The sequence below is a fragment of the Diorhabda sublineata genome, chromosome X (assembly GCF_026230105.1).
Source record: "Diorhabda sublineata isolate icDioSubl1.1 chromosome X, icDioSubl1.1, whole genome shotgun sequence".
Classification (NCBI taxonomy): domain Eukaryota; kingdom Metazoa; phylum Arthropoda; class Insecta; order Coleoptera; family Chrysomelidae; genus Diorhabda; species Diorhabda sublineata.
The window spans coordinates 35,979,034-36,004,444 of NC_079485.1; the positions used below are offsets into that span (position 1 = coordinate 35,979,034).

General features: G+C 32.0%; 1 protein-coding gene across 1 annotated transcript in view; it reads right to left on the bottom strand.

Moving 5' to 3' along the window:
* Positions 1-1,309: 1,309 nt before the first annotated feature.
* LOC130450883 (lachesin-like) overlaps positions 1,310-25,411 on the bottom strand; it is a 369,262-nt gene continuing 345,160 nt past the window's right edge. Inside the window, exons 8-10 of the mRNA XM_056789587.1 lie at positions 23,881-24,024; positions 14,420-14,542; positions 1,310-4,548 (exon numbers count right to left, since the gene is read on the bottom strand). Coding sequence (XP_056645565.1) covers positions 4,484-4,548; positions 14,420-14,542; positions 23,881-24,024 — 332 coding nt within the window. The 3' untranslated portion in view covers positions 1,310-4,483. The remainder of the gene's footprint in view (positions 4,549-14,419; positions 14,543-23,880; positions 24,025-25,411) is intronic.

Sequence of the window (25,411 nt, forward strand, 5' to 3'; positions counted from 1 at the left end):
GATTCTAGAATGACATTCCGGTATCGCTTAACATTTATTGAAATAGAAGCTCGCATTTTTTCAAAAGTGATACCCTGTGTATTTTTAAATTTTTTTGTCTTTATTTTGAAAGATTTTAGTTAAAAATACGAAAATATCTGGCATTAATCCAAAAATATATCTAGTTAATATTTCTACGATAAATTCCACTTAAAAATAAAACCATATAAAAATGAATTTTTAAATCCTTTTCTAACCTAATCTAAACATATAAAAATGTATTTTTAAATATACTTCTCTTTCAATACATTAATTGAATAATATAAATTGAATTCGCCTCTAACAATATTTAAATTTATTGATGATTCTTTATTATTAAAGTTACACAAATTGCCATTAATTATCACTAATCTCTACTGATTTTCTACTTCTTTTCTTTGATTGAGAAGTGAAGTGAATATTTAAGTACACGGTAGCTGAGTTAACTAGCTTCACTTTTTGATTTAATAATTAAATAATTAATTAATTAATAATTAAAATTTTCTAAAAAAATCCGGATTTTTTTATGGCTCTTAAGTAAAAACTTAACTGAAATGTTATAGCGACCCGAAAATACTTGAATTGACAGCAAATTTGATAGAATTTTTGAAAGTTAGATATGACAAAATTGCAATTGTGAAATATTTCATTCTTAGCTAGAGGATATTAAATTAAATGTAGTGGAAAAGAAAGCTACCTATCGAGATTAGCTTAATCCTATTAGTGCAAAAAAACCAATGAATTATTGTGGATACAGTGAGCTATTTAAAACAAAATAGAATATTTAAAAACAAAAATACATCTATTGAGAGTGACTGTTTTATGTTTAAGTTTTATTTCAACTCTTTATTATTAAAGGAAGTTCTTAATCCGGATGATTTGAAGGACATGGCCATAACAAATACAAAATTGAATTCTGACTTGAATGTTCTTGAATTTCAAAACCCTCTGTAGGGGCGCTCCGACCTGTGGCCAAATGCTTGCTCTAATGCAGTTACTTCAGAAGTTGAGCTATTTCTGAAAGTATCTTCTCAGAATATATTAATGAAGAGGTAAAGGTCCATAGTTTTATTATAAACAATCCGAAACCAACCGTTAACAGATATTTTATTCAGGATTTTTAAAATCGAATAACTTTTACTTGCCATTTTTGATTTCCAAGAACGTTTTTTTTTGCATTGAATACTTCAGATGTAAGAAATAATGTGTTTTCCATCCTATTACAAACATTGTTGTTTTCTCCAGTCGGTACAGCATATATTAACACTATTCTGGATTTTAATGCTAAGCCTTTTTCTCTTTTTTAAGATTTTCCCTTTTTTTAAAAGTTTCAATTAAAGGAGGAATACTTTGGTATTTTGTTGCCTTTTCCCCATAACAACCACACCCAGAAATACACACACACACACACACACACACACACACACACACACACACACACACACACACACACCGCAAAAATATAAAGGATCCTTCATTTGAAAAATGAAATTACATTTACATTTAAAATATTATTTACCTTGTACATATCTCGTATATAATTTTGAGAGTAATTCCCGACTTCTGCTCGTGTTTCTTTTCTGGACGATGCGTTACCATAATCTGATTCTGGACTGAAATTCTAGAGCCGTATTGTCAAGAACACTAGGATTCGTGAATACTAAGTGCTAATTAATATCCAGAAGCAAACTAATCACATGACAGAATTTATACAAAAATAATGATACGATAGACGAATAAATTCGTAGGATTGTTTACGAAATCAAAGATACTACTGGTATTATTGTAAATTAATTTAATCTGTATTTATATTTTATTCTAATGCTCCCAATACACTATTGATCAAAAAGTTTTCTGAACAAATGCTAGAGAATCGAATTCTCTTTTATATCTCTTATCGACTGAAATTGGTTGCTCAAATCAATAAGATAGTGTGCGGTTCTGCTTTTTACCAAAATACCGGATTTTGGAAAACTGATTTACTTCACTTTATTGATTAGTAAATATAAGTAAAATAGTAAAATATTTTTTTTAGAAAAACGGTAAATTGTATTATTATATTAGATTTTAGAATCGGTTTAACTTGAAAAAACACCTTGTACATTTCTAAACAGTAATAAGTTATTAATTTTGTTAACAAATAACTTAATAACAATGGAAGACAAAAATAAATGTGAGGAGAGCTGCGTTCATAGTTTTAAATATCGATAATGTATTTTTCTTGGGTGCTATACATTTCGGTAGCATTTGTTAATGAAAAGAACAGTTCTCTTAACTTTGATTGAATCGAACTTACCTTAGCCAAATACCCAAGAAAAACGTTTCAAAAATGAACAACTAATAATTTATCGAGAACATATCAATATTCACCTTTTTGTCTAGCACAATATGAATAGTTTCTATATTGACATTGAATCAGGTGAAAATTTGCAATAAAGCATGTAACGAGGTGTGTTAAAAATACGGTAATTCTATGGTAGTATCTATATAAACTACTTCTGTTTCAACTAGTATGTCTCATACCCTAATGTTATGAGATGAGCAGTGACAACTTGGAACCCGCTGAGAATCTTGGGCACTAACCAACAGATTGAAGCAGAAAATAACTTGTGAAATAAAGGGGGTAAGGAAATTAGATAAAATCAGGAAGAATGGAATAAGAAAAGCATTAACGTATTAATTGCAGTGCAAAAAATCGAACAACAACAGCTGAAGGTCAGAACAGTTAAGGTGATATGGGAAACAAATGAACAAAAAGATGAGAAGAGGCAGACCCGGGAGAAAACAGAATACGGAAATAACAAACAACCTGGAAAAAAAGGACGACTGAACTGAAGACTGACTACAGGAAGTAAAAGATAGAATCAAATGGAGACGAAATATTTCCTCTACACCTATGGTGGAGGTTTTGAATAAATAAGTAAGTGAGTAAGTATATTCCATACCATCAAAATGACTTGCAAATAATACGAATTTCTATATAATTTTCACAAAGAATTTTTACCAATAAACAAAAAAATCGTGATTCCATATTCATTGAATGTTTGGAAATGAAAATTTGAGTTTGTGTATATGAGCCTAAGACACAAATTTAGAACTCTCAATAGAACACTAGGAACTCAGCTTGCACTAAAAACAAGCGTCAATAAAAAGTGAGCATCAACAACATGGTAGCGATTCCTTCCAGGGGGAATAACTGTGAACATAGAATTCTTTAAGGAGCATTTAGAATGTTTACGAAACTATGTGATAATGAAGAGTCGTGCCAAATAGACTAATGGCTTTCATTTTTATCATAACAACGTGCCATACCCCAAGTCGCTATCGATTGACTGCCCATAACCGCTTCACTTTGCAGCTTTTGACGCTTCTAGTGATTAAAGGGAAACGTATCGACTCCTTTCCTCATCTTGAGAAGGTCACAAAACAGAAGATACAAGCTATTCCAAAAAAAGTCTTTCAAAAATAAATCCAGTCATGTAATCAACGTGTGTATAAGTGTAATGCAAACCATTATGTTATCTTTTCATCGAGCTTTTAATAAAATAAACCATATTTTCGATCACATCTCGTAACATATTGATAATTTCAGTTAACATATACGATATTCAGTTGACGAATTAATATCTTATAATTATTATTGATATGCGAGGTATGTCGTGATTTCAGGCAAAAGCCATTTATCACAATGACTATGCATTTTGTTCTTATTCGTTCTTTCTTTTCGCTTGAGATTTTGACTCTGTCTAGAACGAAATTACCCGAAACGTATCCGCACATATTGCAAGATGACACGGTACGCAAGAAAAGCAGTTCGGCTTTTCGCCGTGTCAATCACCCCATACTTAATCCTCGTTCAGGTTGAAGCTTGTACCATTAATTTATGTCAAATTGGTTATAGATTAAACACAAAAAATAACCACTTCACTAGCTGTAACGTAAAATGTTCGTGAATATTTCATAGGTTCATTTTAATACATGTTAGTGTAGTGTGTCAGGATGTCAAATGTTTTATTATTAAATTATGGATTTTTTGGTAAACTAGGTGTAACGGATTCAACGCAACCAAATAGTTTATGAGAATAGCATTTTTACAATTTTTCATGTTATATTGCCTTGAATAAAAATTTCATAACAATTACATGGAATATGTAATAGATTACATTTTGACATTTAGGTTTCAATTTAGTTTTAAAATTATATCATTAAACCCGATTCAGTGAAATTTGGTAGCTAATAATTGGTATACAAAGGTACTCCATACACGAAAACAAACAATAAATATGTATTATATTATTTAACATCAATTTATACCACATTTCTCAGTTACTCATAAAGCTAACCAGTTTCAGTCTTTGTTAAATAGTTAACTACCGAATGTACATGGATTCGTTCAGGTAGAAGCATTCATCGATTAAGTAAACTCACATTTTGGAAGTAATTAGTAAATGTTATAGTATCACATTCACCGTGTTACCATTAACATCAAAACTGACAAGACGAAAGATGACAGCAGCACTGGGAGAGAACCTGGAACAAAATTTTTTTTATTGTATATTAGGTTGAATTAACAGATGAGAAAAACGTTTGAATGATAGTTGGACTAATTTGTTAAGAGATATATTGAAGCTACATTTTGGGAACGATATTGTTGCTATGAAATCATTTGAAGTAATTGGTGATATTATAGAAAAATTGCAAGCGAATTTCTTTATTTCTTCTCAAATGTAATTTGGGGACATCTATTTCAGTTCCTCGGTGCCATAGTAGTTCAACTGCGTGAATTGAATTGTCTGGTATACTGTACACATTTTATTTAAATTTCAAGTCGACACTGGCCTAAACGAGCATTTCTAATTTACTAATAGATGGCATACATGCAATAGCTGGCACAAAGTTACTATATACACAGTGATGGCAATAAATGGTTGTCAGGAGGTATCGGGCACCATATTCAGACTAAATATTTGTTTCCATTGGGTTTTTATGCTAATTCTCAGTTATAGAAATTTTTTGACAAACACTAGCATTAATAGTGGTATTTATAAACTATAGACTGAAAGCATATGTAATTATTACAATATGACAGAAGTGCTGTATCAAAAATTTCTAATGTTAAGACATTAGTACATGCATTGTGAGACCTCGGAACTAGAGAAATAATATTTTAGGCTTGACCTTCTATATTCTATGATATATGATCATTTCATAGAACTATATACAATCTTAATATTCCAAGATTTTTATCAAAATTTGATAACTAATAATAATGCCAAGTATAACGATATAATATACGAAAATGGAGATGACCAATTTTTTTGTGTAATGCAAGAGTAGCTCAAGTGGTTTTATTCTTTTTAACAGCGCTGGGTTTCGATGTTTACAATATACTTTCAAATATTAGAAGACTTTACAACTAAATAGACAAAAATAGTCAATCATTAAATTGCTTAATTTTTCTGTTGACCGATAATCTCTTTTTTAGAATGCAATTTAGGGGTCAGTCTATAAACTATTTAACACAAAAATATTTCTACTTTTATAAATTGAATCTTTCTTTTGTCTTTGTCTTTAATATCTTCCTTTCACTTCGACTGAGATTATGAGATTAGAATGACTTCCGAATATAAGATAGACCAAAATTCCATTTTTTTGGTAAAAATAGAATTAAAAACTTCCTTTGAGCTAGACAAGACTGAGCTAGACTCGACTGGACAGGCTTATATTTTGTTGCAATAGTACAACAGAGTATGAAAAGTACAAAAATTAACTAAAACAGTTAATTTTACTGTTGAACGATTACCTCTTCATCTCAACATCTTAATCTAATGATTCGCCTATTATTAAATGTACCTAAAATACCCTGTAACGTATATTTTGTAATCATATCTTCTGGAATATTTTATGTAATGATAAAATCTTGTTTTGTTAACAAATAACTGACATTCCTTTTTCATGTTTTAACTTTCATTTGCTGTCAATCATCATTTTGACACTGGTTCCACTAACATGTTCCCAAAGAGCTCCCAGATGGATGATTCCACTTAGTACAGACCTATCACGTGCCTTACCATTTTATATAAGATACTTACAGCTTGTATCATTAACAGAATTTATAAGCATGTCGAGAAAAATAACAACTTAGGTGAGGAACATAAAAGGGTGCATAATTTCTAAGAGGAGCGTTGCTCGGATGAAACCATGTAGAAGATAGAGGAATGTAGAAATGTTGGATTCTTAAGTTAATTGCATGTTGTTAGAATACTAAGAAGGTTATAAAAGAAAGGTTACTTAAAGAAAGGTGACTTTGAATTCCTAGAAGAAGGCAACTGGGTCAGGCGTTGGTCAGTCCGGGGTTGTTGTTTTATTAAGGGTAATCTCGTCGAATGGTAAGAAATTTTGTGAATGAAAGTGTACCTGTATTATGTATGCTTGAGTGGGACGGCATATGGCGTAGTCGCCACATTATTCCACTTTCTACGCACCTCTACCAAGTAGGGAATAGGTCGATATGACAACTTTGAAGTGCTATACTAATTTGTTTACAGTAGCGAGAATGCTGCGGAAGGTATCTTGTTAATAAATGTTGGTTTCTAGCGGTTTACGAATACGAACTTCTGTAGCATCACTATTTTCGTTATTTAATAACCCTACTTCGTATACTAACAACTTAGTACAATTTACGGCGAGTAAGGTAAACTATAGTTGGATTCACGTAAAAGGAAACTACAATCAATTTATACTGTAAAATGAGTAACGGAAAAAGCATGTGAACATCATATTATCTTTTTATGGCTATCTAGCGAGCTTTTCATACAATTGAAATAAATGAAACTATTCAATGTGTTCATTTATGTTAACTGATTTCATGGGATTTATTGTTTTTAGAAAATTTTTATTTTTACGTTTCATATTCTGTAGCCTGCGTAACTTCCCTGTTCCAATTGTGTTAGAGTATCATGTACCTAATATTTTCTGAAATGTTTCTTATTAGTTTTCAGTAAAATTTCATTTTCTTTTCCCCTAGTTGATACTGATACTGGTCATATTCTTTCATAGTCATTAGGTATTTGTTTGAAGTAGTATGTATAATTATTTTGAAATGTCTATATAGAATTAGTTATCTTGCTCATAACGCATCTTAATTTTTCCACTATTGCTTACTTTATTAAGAATACATAGACACTATACCATATTTCAAGGATATAGTAAAAAATATTTAGCTGATGATTATAATTTTTTTTCGAAAATAAGTTGTCTCGAGGAATCTAAAAAAGCGTGGAGAATATTTATCTATATTTCATCTTTTCTTGCAAACATAAAACGAATGCTATTTCAGTGTGATAAAGGACTTAGGAAATGAAATTTTCCCAATTTCCTATTAACCATATTGACCAGTGAATTCCAATGAATCTCTCTAGTCTTGGATGTCACCGTGATATATGTCATTTCCATAATGTCGATTATGCATATACTGGGCGAATCAAAACGACTGATAAATAAAGAAGTTTTTATACATAATCATTTGTTTTCAAGTTATAGCATATTAACAAATAAACAAATTATCACATTATCACATTTTCTGTTTCGTCTACGAAGAGCGTTTGTTGCTCTCTCAATTGATTCATTTCTTTCTTCTTTAATTTGGGCTGCAGTATTCTCAATTCGTCTAATTAGTGCATCTTGTGTGTCCACTTTTATTTTGTAGACTTCATTTCTTATCTAGCCCCATAAACAAAAATCTAGTGGTGTGAGGTCTGGAGATCTTGCAGGCCAATTAATGGGACCTCCACGACCAATCCAACGCCCTCGAAAACGTTCGTCCAAATGTTGCTTGACCTGACAAGCGTAAACGGGTAAATGTAGCTTCATTCGTAAAGAGTATACTCGATACAACACGATGATTATTATTATTTATCCACCGACAAAACTCCATACGGTTAGCGTAATTCTCTGGTTGTAGGTGCTATACTCTCTGCACGTGATAAGAATATAAGCCTTGTTCGTGGAGTGTATTTATCACCCTTTTTTGTGGAATTCCCAATTGAGTGGCAATTCTCCGTGAGCTAGTAGTTGCATCTTCTTCTACTAGATGCAGAATCTTTTTCACTTCTACCAAACCTTGTCGAGTAGCGCGTTCAGATGATATGTTAGCACTGAGAAGCTTACCAGTCTCGCACAATTTGTTAAAAACTCCAATAAATACGTTTTTATCAGGATATCTTTGGTGTGAAAAACGTTGACGATATTCTTCAGCAGTGGCTGTAGCATTTCCATTACAGAAACCATAAACAAACACCATTTTGCATATTCTAAATTTGAATAAGTATCTAGAATTTTGCTACACTAACAATCATATAAATTCAAAATTAAACGTTTAGTTACTGTTCACTGTACACTGACAGTTCATCAAAACGTGATAATTATCAAATGCCTTTGAGCCTTGAACATGGCATTCTTTGATAATGTTAAAGTTCAGATATAAGTGGAAACATTTTTAATTACTCCATAACTCCCAGATTTTGAATATCTGGCACAATCTGATCTTCCCACCTATTTTTTGGTCTACCAGGCAATCTTTTCTCGCTTGGTCACCATTCTGTGATTTTCCTTGTATCCTGCCGCTTTTCTATTCTTTTAATGTCTCCGTACCATTGTATTCTTTTTGCTGTAATTGTATTTACCATATCCTCATTTTCTAATATATTCTTAATTTCATAGTTCATAAGTCCTTTATACTCATTTATACACTTGAATTATTATATTATTGCGCCTCATTTCTCTTTTTAAATTTTCCAGTCTTTCTTCTTATTCGGCTATTATTTGATTAAGCCTTTGATTTTCTTGCTTTAATTCATCTAGAATATATGCATTTCTATCTATTTTTTCTTCCATGCTCTTGAGATTATCTTTTATCTATAAGAACATTTATTGTTTCCATATCGTCCTTTTCATTTTTATGATTCATTTTCTTTTATTTTGTTTAACTCACCTTAACGAGTTCCGCGTCCCGTTCAGTTTCGCTAGGCACCTACTCAATGCAGCCCCCAACACTTACCTGGGCTGGCAAAACTTGTCTAGCTACGTTATTGTGGTTGAATTTTGTTATTCTATTTGGATTCAGTCCGAGTCTGTATTTTTATCAGTTTGGATTTATATTTTTATTGGTTTTTAAACGATATTGTTTTACTGCTTTTTTTCTTGTTGATATTTATCACTATTTGGATTATGGGTTTTAACAATCCTGATTTGTTTTATATCTAGTTTTTCTCTTATATAAATGTTGCGGAATTAATCACCAGTAATATATGACAACTTGCACTTACACAAGATATTTCTGAGCTTTTTGATAATATAGATTATTACTTTATTCACAATGTTACTTTGTCACTATCACGATTTAACTGTATACTTCTCACATTCTCACATAGATACAGGACCGCACTCCATATATTCAAGTATATTGCTAAATTATATATTCGACCATCATGAATTTTTAATGGATGATTACGTATGTCTATATATTGTGTTCGATGGCATAAATAATTCTACACTACTGTCTGAAGACCAGGATGGCTCATGCCCAATGCACAAATTTATCATAAAATGATATTTTAGAAAGTTTCCTACAAAAAAGGTGGCGAAGGTCAACCGAACTATAAGTTGTGGAGCAAAATGCATTAGATCCACAACTAGCATACGCATAATGTAAGTAACGTATCAACGACAACTATTCATAAGATCTTCCAGCAGCAGCTTTTTTACCCCTTTCACATCCAGAAAGTGCATGCCATGGAAGTTGAGAATTATCCAGCAAGACTGGCATACGCTCGTTGGTTTCTACATAAAAAACGAGTTGATAATACCTTTGTTGAAAAAGTACTGTTTACTTATGAAGTTGGTTTCACACAAGACGGTTTTATTGATTTACCATAATTAACATTTATGGACAGATAAAAATCCTCACGGTAAAATTCAAACTAAGATTCAAAATCCTTTTGGTGTCGAAGTGTGGGCAGGAATAGTGGGTAATAATTTAGTATGTCCAGATTTTCTTGATGATAACCTGAATGGTCAGCGACACTTGGTTCATACACGATGGAGCTCCTCCCCACTTCCTAAATGATGTAACAAATCTTCTCATTTTTCAGTTTTTTGGGGATATCTTAGTTATGTGCAACACCAGTAAACACAAGAAACGAAATGATCGATTTCGACCGTAGACTCTGCAAGTGTTTAGAAGTGCACGGTGCCCATTTCGATCATTTGTTATAGTTTTTGTTTGTATTTATTAGATAAGTTGTAGGTTAACCAACTAAATTTTCATTTCAATATTTTTTATGCAGTTCAATTAGAAATACCAGATTGTGTTTTAATAAATAATTACAATTGATGATAATTTTCTTCAGAATGTCTCTTTATGGCGAACGGTTTCCTTGGCATGTACAACGATTTAAGAATCTGCATATCTCCTAAACCACAAATTTTACCGAGTTGAACAAAGAGTATCTTTTTGTTAAAAAATTGATTGGAACGTTAATTTTTGCTATCTTTAGATTGTATAGGTTGTCCTTAGACTGTTAGTTAGTTAGATACTGATTGTTAACCATTGGGCATGAGCCGCCTCTGGCCTTCAGAAAGTACCTAGTGTCGAATTATTTATTCCGTCAAACACACTACATAGGCATACGAGTACGTAATCATCCATTGAAAATTCGTAATGTTCAAATGTATAATTTAGAAAATACACTTAAATATAAGTTCTGATTTCGCAACAAGTCTCGGAGCACTCTGTATATAGTGTTACAAATATTATAATTCATTTCACTTCGGTTAAATGACATTTTGCAGGTGCTTAATTTTCAACGTCATGCTTGATCAATTGATTTAACAAAAATTTCTATGGAGATTAGCTAAATGAGAAGGTGTGATTACTCATTTTTGTGGAGCTACGTAATTATGCTGCTCATTCATTTTCGTTGACTTCTCTTTTATTTTTGTGCTCCTACTTTAAAATCAGGTTCATTCGTTTTAATTAAGACGACACAACGATAAAAAAGGGATTAGCGTTCATAATAACAGGTTTCTGTAGTAGTAGTAGTAGTAGTCAAATTGGTAATTTTCGACTATAAGTTAAGTAATATCAATGTTATATCAGAGAAAAACCTTGGATCAACGTTTTGCAATTATAGACTAAATTAAACTCCCCTACTTAAAAGATTGAAATCAGAATATGAGAGAAGGAACCTATATATGATGTGGCAATCAAGTTTCGAAATTTTATCAATAATAATGAAACAAAAAAGTTTTACACTAATTTTTATAATCAACCTTCATAATAGTTTCTAATGAACTCTACACAACAATAATGTTGTTCCCATTCAAAGTATCTTTAATAATCAATCGTCTGAAGCTTAGAACCAAGATTTTTTGATCTTCTCTACGCCACCATAATAAGTTTTTTATTTGTGATTTGATATTAGGACGAGTCCCTCCATACCGAGGGTTGGGCGCTTTTCCCACGACAACGAGCGCGTCCAGTGGTTGCGGATAGTGGAGTCCGGAGCAAGCCTAGGTGACAGTAATGTCACACATTACTCTCCGGATGTTTGCTAATAAGGGCCGAGGGGGGGAAACAAACCTAGCTAGGATTGAACTCTCATTCCCGCGGACCGAATAATAACCGCAGACAAGAGGGTCCTGATGGCAATTGCTGATCTCGAAGGAGATGACAGCGACGAGGAAATATCCTTCGACGGCGTGGGGTGGGTGAGAGCGTCAAGGTGGTCGGATGCTTCAATAGGAAGTCCCTTGATTTCCTAAAAGAAGTAGTCGGCGGCTGCGATGACCTGTGGCCGGACTCATGGAAAAGGAATGTGGAGGATAGGATGAAAAGGGGAATCAATGCTTTCTACATTTGTAGGAAGGTGTTTGGAAGAAAATGGGGACTACAACCAAAGCTTATACACTAGCTGTATACAGAGGTTGTAAGACACATTATAACTTACGGAGCCGTAGTGTGGTGGGAGGCCATGAATGACAGAGAGAGAACCCAGGAACAATAAGTAACTCGATCTTTACGGACGGATCCGTAAAGGACGAACGGACGGGAGCGGGAGTATACTCTGAAGTTCTGGGAATAAGGGAATCCTTGAGGTTTAGAAATTTGCTGCACCATAATTCAAGTCAAGCTACGGGCAATAGAACGAGCCGCGGAACTAATCCGATGCAGAGATGAAACGGTACGTGACATCACAATCTACACGGATAGCCAAGCGGCTCTGAGATCAATATCGTCTACGGCAGTGAGATCTAGGTCAGTGGTGAGCTGTCGCGAAGCCTTGTCATGGATTCGTGACCGAAAGGTTAGATTTTCATGGATACCTGGACACAGCAATGTAGAAGGGAATCAAACTAGCCAAATTGGGAACGACCAGGAGCGGGGACGAAGCGGTGGGCTTGCCACTACCACCGATCAAATTGCTGAGAAACACGATATATAGAATATTAGAGGGAGAGCACGGCAAGAGATGAAGTAATAGAGATGACTGTGTCATCTTACGCTCCTTGTGGTCGGTGCTACAGAAGAGGAAGACAACAGAACTGCTAGGCTATGGGAAAGCCTCGATCCGAAGGGTCGTAGCAGTGATTAACGATCACTGCACAGTAGACTCTAGACTCACGAAAATGGGTATCAGAACCGACGATCTCTGTGCAGAATGCAGTGAAGAGGAACGAACAATAGAACACCTAATGTGTCAATGCACAGCATTGGCGTCGAAATGACTACAATGCATGGGGAGTGAAACATTGGAATATCTAGAAGAAGCAGTGGAGTTGGGTGTTAAGGACCTGAATCACTTCATTGCAAACTGGAAAAGCTTGGGAAGGGGGCAAGGACCTGGCAACGGAAGAGATAGGGAAGGGGGGTGAAATGGTACTGACTGAAAAGTCAGTAAGGGTATCACAATGGGCCTAAGGCCTCCGAGTGTATCTCGGCTGAAAAGTGGAGATCACCCTGTTAACCTAGCCTAACCTAACCTAACTTTGACATTAGGACATGAAAAAACGTCACAGGTAGCAATATCGGAGATACAGTGTGGAAATAACTTCTTCGAAATGCTTGATTTGCGAAATAACTCTTGCATAAGCAATGAAGAGTGGGCCGGTGCGTCCTCACACATCAATTCCAAATCGCTTGATTTCACTGCAAATTGAATTACGACGGGTTGCTTGGAACGTGAGTCACTCATTTTAACGACACCACTAAATCAGTTTCTGAAGAGAGAGACCTTTTAGTAAGCAGATATGGACGAAGTGATGGAGAGCTGCCAATTCTCGAGTTATGACTTTATTGCCACTCCTCGTATCAACATACAATTTCATGTGAGATGGCAAGTTTCATGAGTTATTAAGTTTGCCTAGTACTATGAGTAGTTGAAAATTCCTCCACTGAAAACACGTATACATACGAGGTGTGATAAGAGATACTGCGAATAAATGTTTATAGTAGCAATTATTCAGAGTGTATCTATTTTAACTGTTCCGGCTCGTCAGTCTGTTACTAAAGTAGCTTAGTGAAACTGTGTCTGTCTGTCGTGAAATATGGATCTCGAACAAAGCATTAACGTTAATTTATGCTTAAAGTTCGAAATGTCTTCTAACCTCCAAATAAGAAGAAAAAAAATTTTGGCAAGTGAGTGTTAAATTTGTTCCAATGCTTTTTTACTATTGAACAATTAAAATATATTTTTTAGTAGGGCAACTGTGAACTAGAACTTTATAAGGAGTACTGGAACATTGGCGAAAAAATGTACGAAGAAAAAGATTTGGCTCCGTACCACAAATCACTCTTGATACGCGTATTTTCGGACCCTAAAAGTATTTCTATTTATCCATATCCGCTTTATTCGACAGATTAAGTACCTTGTGACTTCTAGTTCTTGTCGAAAATAAAAATTGGGATAGAAGGATCCGTTTTGACAGCATTTGCATATGTACATGTACATTGGTAGCCAAGGCAATAGTTTGAAGAAGATTAATTCAAATTTTATGTTACGTAGAGACAAGAATATAAGGGAATTTTTTTCGTCTCAATGGTGATACTAATGTCTCCTACACAACGCAGTTTAAGCGTTTAGTTTGTTTATTGTGATGTTCTTTGTGCGTTCAACTCAGGTGTTTTGACGATTGTTGTAGTGGAAAAATGTCACATTAAGCATTGCGACGTGATAATTTTTTAGTGTACATTTAATAGCAAGAATTAAATTATATCAAGTACTATTATACAAAGTTAAGTATTATTATATTTTTCAATTAGCTGATGTCACTCACAGCATTATATTCCATAAGCAGATAATAACTAGATTTATATTCACATTACAAATTCAAAAATACTCACACTTGACGGATTCTCCTATATTCTCTGGAGAATTTTCATACATATGCCCCTTAGTGTCCGAATCACCACTTGATTTCTGTTCAGATTTGTCGATTTCATTTAAATTTGATTGATATTTTGAACCTGAAAGAAAAAAATACGAAAATAAAAATTCATAGTTCATTAAATTTTATTTGAATTGCAATGGCTTCGAAATCGAAATAAATACCTGAATTGATAACTGTATATTTTTGAATTTTTGTATGTTACTAACTTGTCACTGAAAGTAAAATATGCAGTATTCATACAAATTCAGTGTGCATTCAATCTTCCTAAGTAATATTAATAATTTATTTATTAGATTATATTTTCATCCCAGAATCCCCGCATGATTCTGCGCGAGTTTTGGAAGGGTGAAAAGTCGAAATTAGAGGACTACGTAGTTATTTGATGATGTTTGTGGATCCCTTTGACAATTTTTACTTTGTTAGTTTGTCTATTTTTGTTTGTTTGGATACAAATTTCACTATGTTCACTAATTTTTAATCAACTTACTGACTCAAAAGTTCGCATACTTCTTTGCTTTTGATGATCATACATAATTCAATAAAAAAATTGATGCAATATTCGATGGATATCACATGAATTAATTAATTTAATTTTTATGTGAAACTGAATACTCTTGCATTTATGTCATTCTTTGAGAATATTTTCAATTAAATTAACTCGATTTTATAGATAATTTTTTTGAAAAATTAATAATTTATATGAAACTTTATTCAATAGAGGTTCCGAATGTAAACAACTTCGTTAGTTCAATGGTTTTTAAAACTTTTAATTTCAGAAAACTAAAAATAATAAAACGAATAATTAAATGTACCATTTTTAAAACTTTATTTAAAATGATAATTTTGGCTTAAATTTTGATGTAATTTGCCTCTAAGGATGATTTAAAAGATAGATGCTGATGATGACAAAGTAAAAGAAGTATATTGTGAATATACTCGGTGAGTCGGGAGAGCGCACCCAAATCAAGGAGTGTATTATACACGTGAAAATAATGTAAAAAGACTCATTTGTTCTTATCCGATTTTCATTTGTTTTCATGTTATGGAGTAATTAAAAATGTTCATCTAGCTTTCCACTTATATCTGAATTTTAACATTATCAAAGAATGCCATGTTCAAGGCTCAAAGGCATTTGATAATTCTGACGTTTTGATGAACTGTCAGTGTACAGTGAACAGTAACTGAATGTTTAATTTCGAATTTATGTGATTGTTAGTGTCGCAAAATTCCAGATACTTATTCAAATTTAGAATATGCAAAATGGTGTTTGTTTATGGTTTCTGTAATGGAAATGCTACAGCCACTGCTGAAGAATATCGTCAACGTTTTTCACACCAAAGATATCCTGATAAAAACGTATTTATTGGAGTTTTTAACAAATTGTGCGAGACTGGTAAGCTTCTCAGTGCTAACATATCATCTGAACGCGCTACTCGACAAGGTTTGATAGAAGTAAAAAGATTCTGCATCTAGTAGAAGAAGATGCAACTACTAGCTCACGGAGAATTGCCACTCAATTGGGAATTCCACAAAAAAGGGTGATAAATACACTTCACGAACGAGGCTTATATTCTTATCACGTGCAGAGAGTATAGCACCTACAACCAGAGAATTACGCTAACCGTATGGAGTTTTGTCGGTGGATAAATAATAATCATCGTGTTGTATCGAGTATACTCTTTACGTATGAAGGTACATTAATAATACTCGTAACTATCATGTATGGTGGGACGAAAATCCCCACGCAAAATCGAAAGCAATTTTCAACATCGGTTTTCTGTAAACGTGTGGTGTGGTATGGTTGACAGTTATTTAATTGGCCCTTTCATTTTGGAGAATCGTCTCATACGAGAAAACTACCTAAATTTTTTACAAAAAGAATTACAATGCCTACTAGAGGATGCTCCTATAAATATTAGAATGCAGATATACTATCAGCACGATGGAGCTCCTGCACATGTCGCTTGTCAGGTCAAGCAACATTTGGACGAACGTTTTCGAGGGCGTTGGATTGGTCGTGGAGGTCCCATTAATTGGCCTGCAAGATCTCCAGACCTCACTTCACTAGATTTTTGTTTATGGGGCTGGATGATAAATTAAGTCTACAAAATAAAAGTGGACACATCGGGATGCACTAATTAGACGAATTGAGAATACTGCAACCCAAATTAAAGAAGAAAGAAATGAATCAATTGAGAGAGCAACAAACGCTCTTCGTAGACGAAGCAGAAAATGTTTAGTAATAAATGTGGGTATTTTTGAACATTTATTGAAATAACGCTATGATTAAGAAAATTTTTATGTGATAATTTGTTTATTTGTTAATATGCTATAACTTGAAAACAAATGAAAATCGCATAAGAACATATGAGTTTTATACATTATTTTCACGTTTATAATACACTCCTAGAGTTTGGCGCGCTCCTCCCGACTCACTCTGTATAGATACAGAAATGTAAAGAAAAGATGGTAATATTACTTTTTAATAATTAAAAGAAAGAAACGCTAATAAGTAAATTTAAATAATATTTTCATGGATACTAACGCATTATGTGATCGGGTTCAAATTATAAAAATAGTTTTATGTGTGATACCATGTGTGGGCGTTTGAGTATGCGATGAGTAGGATCTGTAGGATAAAATTTGAAACACCTACACTTTATGATATTACTGTGTCCATCTACTCTTTAACTATTCAACATAACAATGAATTTTAAGTTACCTCAACAGTAGATTTTTCAACTAATTATTAGAAAGTCATTATTGCTATAGGGCCAACTTTACAATATTACAATATTATTTTAAGAAAAGATTAAATTCTATATAAATAATAGTATGATATTATTTATTCACTATACAAAGTGAGTTTTCAGTACGACAACGGTCGATAACTCGTTATTACAAAAATTATCAGTTCAGTAAAAAATTTTCGTAACGCCATCCGTATTCAAGATAAAGGGTGTTGAAAAATAATTATACATTTTTCACGATTTTGCCGCAACTTCTGGCAACATTGTATTGAAATTTTATACAAATATGTTTTGGAAGCTGATACATCCAATGAATAGTTACACGGTTCGTACCAAGTAGTATTCAACATAACTTTTTCAATATTAGATTTATCAAGCAAAATTTCAAGTGAACTTAAACATCATTTAATTTTACACCAAAAAGGTACTCTTGATAAAACTCGATATTGTGTATCGGTTTTCAGAATATTTTGATTTTAAAGTATGAAGTAATAACCGATGCTGGTATAAAGTATTGATAAAGTTATAAATTATTATTATTATTTATTAGTAAGCATTATGTGAATTAAACATTTTTTGTGGTGTAAATGAGACCTCATTGGGACTGAGGGCTTTTGTTTCTTGTAATGTATCAAAAAAATCCAGTCTAACCATTATAGGATCCTGTTTTTCAAAGGTAAATAAGTATGGACACCGAGCTATTGGAGCCATTAGTATGAAACAAACAACAATTTGAAGATCATGTATTGCAGTTCTGGGACTGTTGTTTGTTTCATACTAAGGTCCCCAATAGCTGAGTATCCATAATTATTTGATTTTTAATTTTACACGGCAATAACATTTTCTCTGAGTTTGCCATGGAAAACTGTCATTCATTAATAGTTATGACGTTGAGTCAATAATAATCACATTTCTGAAACCTTGTTATTTATTAAATTAGATATTGTTAATCAAAATGTACTCACATTTTTAATAAACTGACATGTTATTAACATTAGGCGAGTGTTTAGAAAACTCTAGTGCAGCTGTTACGCTTTAAGCAGAAAAGTTTCCTCGAAGAAACTTACCAAGTAAAAATACATTTAAAGCCATTGAACGACGAGAAACTGGGAATGTGAGATCTTAAAAAATAAATTCTGATAGGCCCAGAACAACAAGAACTAATAATAAAGAGAATATGGTTTTAAATTTTTGTTAATCAAAATTCAACAGTTAGCGTAAGGAATGTGGCAAGACAAACAAATACGTCTTCTTCAAGTATTTGGAGGATACTTAAAGAGCAACAGCTACATCCTAATCATTACAGAATAGTCCAAGAGTCCTTGCCAGACGATCTACTCATTACAGTGGATTTTTATCAAACATTACAAGAAAAGACAGCCCTCAATCCAAATTTTTTAAAACATATTCTTTTTACGAACGAGGCCACTTTTATGCGACAGGGTATGTTTAACTCCTATAATACACACTACTGGTATGATGAGAATCTACATGTCAAAATGGTATCACATTACCAACACTCATTTAAAGTTAATGTTTGGCAGCAACTTTAGTTAACAAATTAATAGGTTATCACATTCTACCTGGAAAGTGGATTTTTTAATAAATCACTTATTCGAGATATTAGAAGATTTAACCCTAATGGGCGAAGATCTCTATTTTTCATTCACGATGGAGCTCCACCACTCTTTGATAGGAGGTGTCGTAATTGGTTGAGTAACCATTTTCCGAATCGATGGATTGGTAGAGGTGCAGAAGCTCCGACTCATTGGCCTCCTCGGTTGTGCGATTTTAATCCCTTGGATTACACAGTTTAGTCGTATCTTAAGGAGAAAAGTTTATGCTACAGAGGTAAATTCCCCTCAAGAATTGAAAGACAGAATCCAACGTCACTTTAATGACCTTATAGCTGACTTCCAATCGTTTAGAAAATTAATGATTTCGTTAGAAAAACTTCTATTTTATGTTATGTCTTTTTTTAAATTTTCATATTGTGATTTTTTGCTTAATTAATACATTTTTCATTACTTCATATCAGTATCGGTTATTACTTCATAATTTTCAAATCAAAATATTCCGAAAACCGATACGCAGTATCGAGATTTATCAAGAGTACCTTGTGTATGAAATTAAATGATGTTTAAGTTCACTTGAAATTTTGCTTGATAAATCTAATATTGAAAATCTTTGTTCAACACTACTTGGTACGAACTGTGTAACTATTGCCGTCTATGAGCTTTCATTTTTTTTTCTTCAACGCTCTTTATCTTGAATACGGATAGCGTTACGAAAATTTTTTACTGAGCAAATCCTGTATTATACCATGATCGGAGCTATTTTATTAAAATAAAACGAATCTGTAAATGTAAGACCACGTGTCTTTATTGAAACGTGTTGACGAAAAGCCGCGTATTAGAATCATCTTTTCTCCAGTCCAAAACACTGGCCTCAACCCCCCATGCCTGTTGAGGCAATTAATTGTAACTTTTAATTGACTCGTACAAAGGTGGCGGGATAGCTATGAAACAAATATATAATCGATAACCTATATAATACAAATCCCAAATATTTTTCAGTTTTCTATCTATCCTAGAGACGGTATCACCTTTTTTTGAAACAACTTGTATATGAATTTTTTATTGCATTAGGTATATCCTTTAATTTCTATTACACATTTTCACTATTTCAATTCATCATTTTTCCATATATTTTCATATTCCCAAATTATATAGATAATTTCAAATTTTGCAGTTGGAAATAATTCAATATTACTTTGTAATATAAAGATATTTTTATCCAGTGAATAACAATAACACTATATTTTGAAACTGTTATATGATAATTGTAGCAATTTGGAATAATGATATATTCATTATTTCAACCTCACTATTGTATAGAAAATGTTTACAATGATCAATGGGAACTCCACGTAGGCCAAGTCTAAATGACAGTTGTCATATTTTTAACTGTTTAAGTGATTTCTGAGTTAAAAAACTGGTTTCAAGCAATAATTTCTCAATAGAAAAACAGTTATGATTTGGGATAGGAGAAATTATGAATAATGGTTCATTTGTATACAGAACATATTAACAGCGGAGCACTGAATGGAGGCACTACAATACACGAACGTTTCAGAGATTAATGGATAGCTCTATTTATAATGGGTCTGTGGAACATATATGAAGAAACGAAATATCAAAATTTATTTATTTATATATATATATATATATATATATATATATATATTTTGTTACAAGTATTGACCGACGATGTTTTTTCACGCAGTTTATATTTTTGTGAATGGCTCAACATTAAAGTCGTGTGACAAGTATTTAGGTGACATTTTTTTGACGGTCGCTGTTGTATATCTTGACTGTTTTGGGAATGATTACTTCAAAATGTTCGATTTAATATTCGGTGTTGTTTTCACATTATATTGTACCAGTTTATAACATTGTTTTTATTCACAACCAGTCAAAAAATAATTTTTCTAATCACAAATGAAATGAGTGGTGGAGAATAAGAGAAGCTAATTGAATACAAGTGTTGATAAATATATCAAATTCATTTGAAAGTCAAATAAACACTTGCATACACATTGAATGCGAAAATTTAGTATGAAATTAGTTTCCTAAAGCATAAAATAATAATGTTGGTTTATGTTAGAAAAGTACTATTCAGATTTGAAGAAACTTGTCATTCGAGATATCAATATGAAAATTTGAGGGATTACAGCCAACATTGTCACATTGTAAAATTATTTACAATCTTACAGGTTGTTTCAGAATGCTGTGCCATGTCAAAGTTACATTTTTTTAGATAAAACATCTTGTATTCTATTGCATATTTACAATCAGATTCATCTCCCCATTACAATAATATAAGGTTATATATAAGTTATAACCAATTTTCCATGAAAATTGTAACAAATTCAATACCCTGTACAATATAAGAGTAATTCACAATTGAAGATCTGTTGCGAGTAAAGCATTAGAATAGTAGTGAAAATTCTGGAAAATTATTCATTTCGTTGATATTCGTTGAATTTGATACAGGGTGGATTGAAATACTAATACATTATTCTCTAGGTTTCTTCAAATGAATAACCTTGTATTGTATGTGAGTCTAAATTATTAATTCTTGACATATTTCAGATATTTAAAAATTAATTAATTGTGAGTTGGCTATGATTTATTTGTCACCTTTCATCATTGCTGATTGTGTAAAAAATGTAACTTTGATACGGAACACAATGTGAAGGCTAAATATGGCTATAATCTCTCAAAAATTTTCAAATTGATATCTCGAAGAACTGAGGAGGCATGGAAATTTAACAAACTAAGCAATCACACCCTATATATATATATATATATATATATATATATATATATATATATATATATATAAATATATATTTCTAATTCTTCTTGATTTTAGGTCTCTTCTGTTTTAAAATTAGTTTTTTTCAATAATTTTTGAAAGATTGATAAAAAATTGACGTTTCGACTTAACTTCAGTCTTTATCAAAATATGTTATTGATACTGACAATTTACGTATTTATATTAATCAATAGATCATCTACACATGAACATCAAAATAAGAATATAATCAAAATAGAAATTTGTTCTAATAAGAAAAATTAATTTTTCCTCAGTCCTCACATCTCAAATATGTACCAGTACTTCAAATATCAAATTATTTGTAGTTTTATTAGAATTTACAATTTACAATATAAATTTTACTTAAATTATTTAGGTCTTATTTATCATTTATAGCTTTTTCTTTCTTATGATTGTGAACCATTTCTAAAAATTTTCTTTTTAGTGTATTAGATTCCGTTTCAAGGATTTTTGAATCGTTTTAATTGAATTTATGTTTTTTTTGATATTTCATGGTTCGTTAATGCAGTTCTCTTTTTTTATCGTATTGATGACCTTAAGATCTATTTTCTGAATATTGACAGGTCTGCCTTATATATATATATATATATATATATATATATATATATATATATATATATATATATATATATATAGACAGTTTCTTGGACATATTCCATAAATTAAGTAATCCAGGACAAATATTCATATGATGTAGGTATATTATATTTTTCAAAAATTTTCCCTACAAATTTTCAAAGTTATGCAATGATTTTAATTAGAAACTTCATCTGCTGAAAATCCTGGTTTAAGTATTAAAATGAAAATTTGTGATTCGAAATTGATAAACATTGTTCTCCATATAATTCAAATACGTTGGTTAAACTTTTAAACGCTGTTTTCAACAAGAAGATCTTATAATCGAAATGAAAAACCAACCAGTTATTTAAAAATCTCATAATGATGAAATATCAGCTGCATGCGGAGGTATTCAAAGGAAATTTATTCTAAATAAGTTTTGGCATTTAACTTGCCGATCAAATGTTTTCATTGATGTTGTGGTAAATTGCCTCGGGCTAGTTGCACAAAAGCTTCTTCATATCATTAATTTCATGCAATTAATAATGAATAGAAGCTGGAGAGAAATTTATTCAAATTGTGTAGAGCTGAGTCGACTTCCAAGCCTTTTATTAAAAATTATTTCGCTAGATGGTCAACTTAAAATTCTGTTTATGGAACAATACGAGCTATTTCATACTGTACTTTTCATATTCTCGTTCCTTCGTAATGAGGTTTCACTGGAAAGATAAATGAATAATATTCTGGTAATGGTCAATTACTGCTTTCTGAACTTGTTTATGCTTTTTCTTTTATTATTGTCATTAATTTTGAATTATCAAAGAGTCCTGTATAGATAAATATAAAATAATTTCATAAAATGGATTTTCAATATAAATGTACGGTGGATTATTTATGTACATAAATACAGTCAATTAGGTAGGCCCCACTATTTTCCATTTCTATTTCAGATAATGTGTACGAGTATAGCCGTAGTTTTTATTTACATTCGAGTTATTTTTTGAGTATAGGAAAAATTAAAATTTCACGTGAAACTAATAATTTATTGAAAAAAGGTATGGAAATAAAGATTTCTCGCATGTGAGAAATGTTGATTAGTTTAAGCGTTTTCTAGATAACCAAGAAGACGATCTATATTATTTCCTCTCGAGTCGCACATCTACGTCAAATACGGATACCAATACCAAAATAAGAATCGATGATCTAATTGATGAATAATCCACATGGAAAACTTCAGATGGTAATTTTAATAAGCTAAACTGTGTTCTAAATTGAATAACAAGAAAAATGGGGCAAACTTATTAGATAGAATGATAGTATGTGATGAATCGTAGTTTTTCCCTTATAATCATAAAACGAAGCACTATTGCATGAAATAGGAAAGCCTATTTTCACTAAGAGCTACAGCAAATCAATGTACAAAGCTATCATGACTACAATTCAGCAATATTATGTTCAAGTGGCAAGTGTCGTGAAGGTGCTGACAGTTAAAAACTTCCAGATAGTTCCCATGGGGCGTTGTAGGGATAGAGATATATTGAGAGTGATAATGAATTCAAAATAGAATAGAACATTTCACAGTTTACAAGTTATTTGTACAAAAAAAATATATATCAGCATCCATATATCTCTACCAAAAAGTTACTAAATTAACTTAACCAAGTTAACTATTGTTAAAAATATCAAATTAAAGATAAACAAGTACCTTTATCAGCAACATGGTGAACAGACTGGAAGGGGGGGTTTCCATAAACAGAATTGTTCAGATTTCCTTTGCTCCACAAGTCCTTCAATTTGGTTGAAGGTTCAGTTGTTTTGGGTTTCGGTGAAGATGTTGGTGGCGAAGAAGCTGCGACAAAAATATTGATTGAGAATTAAAATGATGCTACGCTGTTGAATAAAAAGTATTGAATATTATGTATTGATCTACTCAACATTGACTTGAATCGTTGAATTTAAATATGAAACAAAGCAAATTGACGAAATTTTGGGAATATTTTGATGTAATTGTATCTAATGATTAATATATTGTGTCAAATGTTTATTCTGAAATTTGACCATATTCTGTGGAAATATTTTTTCCAATATTGTAATTTGTAATAGAAACTACACTTAAACTACAAATCACTTATAACCTGGAAACTTCAGTAGATGTACCCACAATTGAAACTACTCTATATAGTCGATACAGAGCGTTTTCATTAAGCACTGTCTAATTTGAGTTGCGATATCAATGCTCATGATTTAAATATGTTTTCCTTCATATTTCCTTAAAAAGCTTACAAGTTTTGATAATCCTAATAGTCCTAAGTGTTCAGCTATATTCTAGTAGAACTTCTTTTGAACAGTGCTTGATCAGTGTCCATACAAAAGCCCTTATGTTTTATATATTTAAAGCTTTCAAGTTCATATCTCCAGGTGGCAAAAAAGTCACAAAATTCTCGTCTCGATAAAATTTATTTCAGTTATTTCATGACCCCCACTGTTTAATAAATCGGGTCTTCTTGAAAAAATGATCATCACTCAAGGTTGCTTTATGCTGACGTAATCTAACCCAGAAAAGCATAAGCAGCAAATTATCTTATGAAAAAGTAGAAAATCTATGATAATTTGATGTGATTATTCAACATATATATTATTGGTCATACTGACCGGTCTATGATTCTCCCAGAGTTAACTGTGATCCATTAATCGATTTGTTATCAAGTAAAGGCTAAGATTAAGAATTGCATACGCAAAACATCCACGCCGTCTTATTTTTCCTTTGAAACTCGGCTGTATTCAGTCAAAAGAAGTTTAGACTTTCGGATTTTTCTCTTTACTATTGGTGCAACTGTTTTCTGTTGAAGAATCGGAGCAAATTATTTGAGAAGATTGAGTTTTGAAAGTTGAATAACATTTAAGTGGCTAATTTGATATTTGGATTGGTTTTGGCGCACCAATTTTATGACAATCAAATAGTTCTGATTTAACATCGTTAGAGAGGTGTTTGGGGCAGTATTCGATGGAAAAAACTAACTCCAATGATATAGAACAAATTCTATAAAATAAATTTCAAAACTGGAGTATAAAAAAATGCTATTTCAAATATTCTAAGGTAATAATGTATTTCAAACAATGCTGGCCATATCAAGCAGTAGTTTTAAATAATAATCTTTAATCTGTACCACATACTGCATATTAGTGCATATACTGCCATATAAATTACGCCATTATGAGAAGTAACCGTGTTGTGA